Source organism: Entamoeba nuttalli (assembly GCF_000257125.1).
Source record: "Entamoeba nuttalli P19 unplaced genomic scaffold asmbl_5587, whole genome shotgun sequence".
NCBI classification, from domain to species: domain Eukaryota; phylum Evosea; order Mastigamoebida; family Endamoebidae; genus Entamoeba; species Entamoeba nuttalli.
This window is the reverse complement of record NW_008577553.1, coordinates 1-3,685: the sequence shown is the minus strand read 5'-3', so window position 1 is coordinate 3,685 and position 3,685 is coordinate 1. Positions and strand designations below refer to the sequence as shown.

General features: G+C 22.6%; 2 protein-coding genes across 2 annotated transcripts; both read left to right on the top strand.

Annotated features, from left to right (window-relative positions):
- Positions 1 to 1,496: 1,496 nt before the first annotated feature.
- On the top strand, positions 1,497 to 2,438 carry ENU1_133940 (hypothetical protein; the record flags this gene model as incomplete). The annotated part of the gene is made up of 1 exon (XM_008860137.1): positions 1,497 to 2,438. One exon carries the CDS (start codon positions 1,497 to 1,499, stop codon positions 2,436 to 2,438), a length of 942 nt encoding a protein of 313 aa, XP_008858359.1.
- A 250-nt stretch (positions 2,439 to 2,688) lies between these two features.
- Positions 2,689 to 3,651, top strand: ENU1_133930 (hypothetical protein; the record flags this gene model as incomplete). The annotated part of the gene is made up of 1 exon (XM_008860136.1): positions 2,689 to 3,651. The coding sequence occupies one exon, from the start codon at positions 2,689 to 2,691 to the stop codon at positions 3,649 to 3,651; it is 963 nt and encodes a 320-aa protein (XP_008858358.1).
- Between the last annotated feature and the right edge of the window lie 34 nt (positions 3,652 to 3,685).

Here is a 3,685-nt window from a genome sequence, read left to right as displayed (position 1 = left end):
TTTTTTTTTTTTTTTTTTTTTTTTTGTTTAGCAAAGGTTCAATTGTCTCAATTTTTAATTCCTTCTTTATGAATAAAAGCTTTACTTAAAAAATTAACTTATGAAAGGAGCTGAAACGATTCTGTTTTTCTCAAGCAAAAGAATAACTTATCTTCTTTCATTTTCTTTACTATTATTATAGTTTTTTATTTTCTCAGTAGCACGAAATTTATTCATTTTTTGTTTCAATTTCTTTTGTAGTTTTTTAATATTCCTTATTAATCAGCCTTTTGCTCCCAATTCTTTGTCTTTATACTTGATTCTTTTTTCGCAAAAACCTGAAAACTCATCCTATTTTTAAAAGTTTGCGATAGTTCTTAAATTCTTCTCACAAAATTCTAGTCTTAAATACCCCTGCATTTTTTTTAAGGGTTTTTTTCCAAAGATGCGAGAAAAAACTTTGGGTTTATAACATTTTATAGAAATATTAGATAATCTTGTGTTTATATCCATGATTAACTTTATTAAAAACAAACATATTTTTGACAAAAACACTTTCTTTATTTTTGTTATAGAAATAACAACGCCATCTTTAGATTATTTCTCTTTATTTTTAGCATGAAAAGAGTTTTTGAAAAGGAAAAGGATAAAAACATCGGTGAAAATTCGATTTTACTAACTAAATTCACTTGCTTGAGAAAAAAATTGAAAATAGTTCAAAAAATATTTTGATTATGTTCCTAATATTTTAGAGTAAATACTCACTGCCATTTGAAGTAGTCTTATTCTCATCTATTCCTTTTATATATTATCTTATAACTTTTTTATTTACATTAACAATAACCTACTTTTTAATACGAATTTCTCTAATAAATAAAATAGTATTGTCTGTCTTTTAAATTTATATATTTAACAACTGAAGGATAAAGAATTTATTTAAAATTATTATTTAAAAAAATTAATTTATGCTATTTATTTTATCAGTTCCATTTATTTCTATTGATTTTGTTTTTAAATTCAAAAAAATTTTTTTTTGTTTTTCTTTTGACAAAAATATCTACTACTAATATATTAAAATTTTGATTCTTTTTTTCAGTTAGAATAACTGATTATTATTTATTAATTTAAACTTATTTTTTCTATTAACCAAAAGTGTGTAATTGTAATACTCTTTTAAAAGAAATACTTTAGAGCAATAAGGGATAATCAAGATTTAAATACAAAATTATTTTCATTTTTATCAAATAATAACTGATAAAATAATCAAAAAAAAATTATTTTTTTTATCTTCATTTATGATGTTCATTTAAATTAATACTTTTATACAAATAAGTCAAAATTATAAAAAAAAAACGGAAGAAATAAAAGATTGAATGATTTTTAGAATGAAATAACATAAGATGAAAAAGTGAAAAACAAAAAAATATAATAACACAAAAAGGAATGATAAAAGAAAATAAGAAATTAAAAAAGAAAAAAAACAAAAACAAAAGAAGAACTGTGTTTCTAAGAAAATAATGGCTCAAACTATGAGTTGTATTGATATGATAAAAATGATGGATATAGAGGATAGTTCAGAAGATTCTGAGACTATCTCACCAAATGAAGAGACAGATATTTCATCTGTAAAATATAAAACATATTTAAGTATTACAAGTTCTCAAGTACATAAAAATCTCCATGCACTTCGATATTTACAAAAAGAGTCATCAAAAAATATCTTTGATTATTATCGAGTTTGTAGTTCTGAAGAACTTATTTTAAAAGACCAAGAAAGGAAAAGTAATGAAGAAATGATGTTGTGGATTGAAGGAAAGAAAGAATTGTCTATCCCAGAACAAATGAAATTTGTTGTTGACCGATGGAACACACCTTCTAATACTGCAAAATTTAAAGGTATTCCATGTTTTTGGGGAAGGATTATCAAACGATTACCATATTTTACACCAAATACAAAAGAATATCCTATTATTGAGTTTATTAAAAATATTGATGTTATAAAAAAACCATTAAGTATTACACAAAATGGGTTTCAAGTAAAATATCAAATTATATTCCAATACAATGAAAATGAATATATTTCTAATGGTGCTTCAGTTGAATTAACTTATGTATTACCTAAAGAATTTCCCATTAACCAAATTACTGAACCAAATGTTGCAATTATTAATGATAACATTTGGAAAAATAAAATTGAAGTTGAAGAAGGAGATTTGTCTCAAAAAACAAATTTTTTTTCTGTATTTAACACAGACAATAAAGACAAACAATTTATTTATTTCTATATATTAGCTAAAGAATGTGTTACAAATAAAATGCGTTGGTTTGATGATTCTATTGTTCAAATAAAAGATATGAAAAATTTAAGTTGGAGCTCTATTAAAGAATTTGACTATGCTAATGAATGTGGTGATAGAATTATTGACGATAAAGCATCGCTCCCTTGCGTACAACAATAATAAATTCATTTTTACGATTTATTAGATAATTATGGTAATTTTATAATAAAATTATAATAAAAATAAAAAAGAATTTTAAAAGAAAGGAATAAAAACTTAAAAATAAAAGGAATCTTTGAAAATTACTTTTTATTCTGCTATGCGAACAAGCAGTTTTTTATTTTTTATTTACTTATGTACTGCTACAATATGTAATAATAGTAGAGTATTTACTATTACTAAAGAAAAATCAGAAAGTATATTTCAATTAATGTATGGAAAAGATAGAAGAGTTGGGGCTATTGGATGTAATAATCATCAACAACTTGCAGCATGGATAAATATAGTCAATAAAACACCACAAATTCTTAAAGTACAAATGAAATATTATTCAAAAAAAAGATTTGAAAAAAAACTACCAATTCATATTGCTGTAAATGAAAAATGTCCAACATTACCAAATGACGTTCATTGTCTTGCAAATAAAACAAGAGTTGAACCAGTAGTTCAATTTATGTTAACACCACAACAATCAGTTTATATTGCATCATTTGCTAAAGATGGAAAAAATACATTTATAACAACTGAATGGATTAAAATTAAAACAACACCCATTAAACATACAATTGGTAAAGCAAAATTAAGTTTAACTGATTTAGACACTATAGAGATATTATCTTCTGGAGTACAAAATTATGTTAATCAATTAAACAGTGAATTAGGAAAATATGGTAAAGTTCCACATATAAATTATTTATCAAATGATGCAATAAAAAGAATGGAATTAGTTCGTAAAAATAAACCAATACAAATTAATATGATTCATAAACAAAATAAATTAACATATCAACCAAATGGTATTCCTAATTCATATAACTATAATCAACCTATTAATATTAATAAAAATACTCAAACAAATAAAAAAGTTACTTTAAAAGAACTTATGGTTATTGCAAAGAAAAATAATAAAAATAATAATGTTGGTTGGAAAAATAAAAAAGGATTTGGATTAAATTTTACAAGACCTTCAACTCTTAAAACACAAAAGAAAACTAGTAATATTGTATCTATTATGACTTCAAATGATTATGCTAATATGACAAATAGAATTGCAAGAAATGTTGTATTAGTTGTTGTATGTATTGCTGGTGTAGTATTAATACCATTAGGAATTTATGTTACTTATCAGTCAATAATAAACAGAAAACGTTTAGAAGAATTTCAATCATTTTAAATAATAATTAAAATTTAATTTTTTTTAATAAATA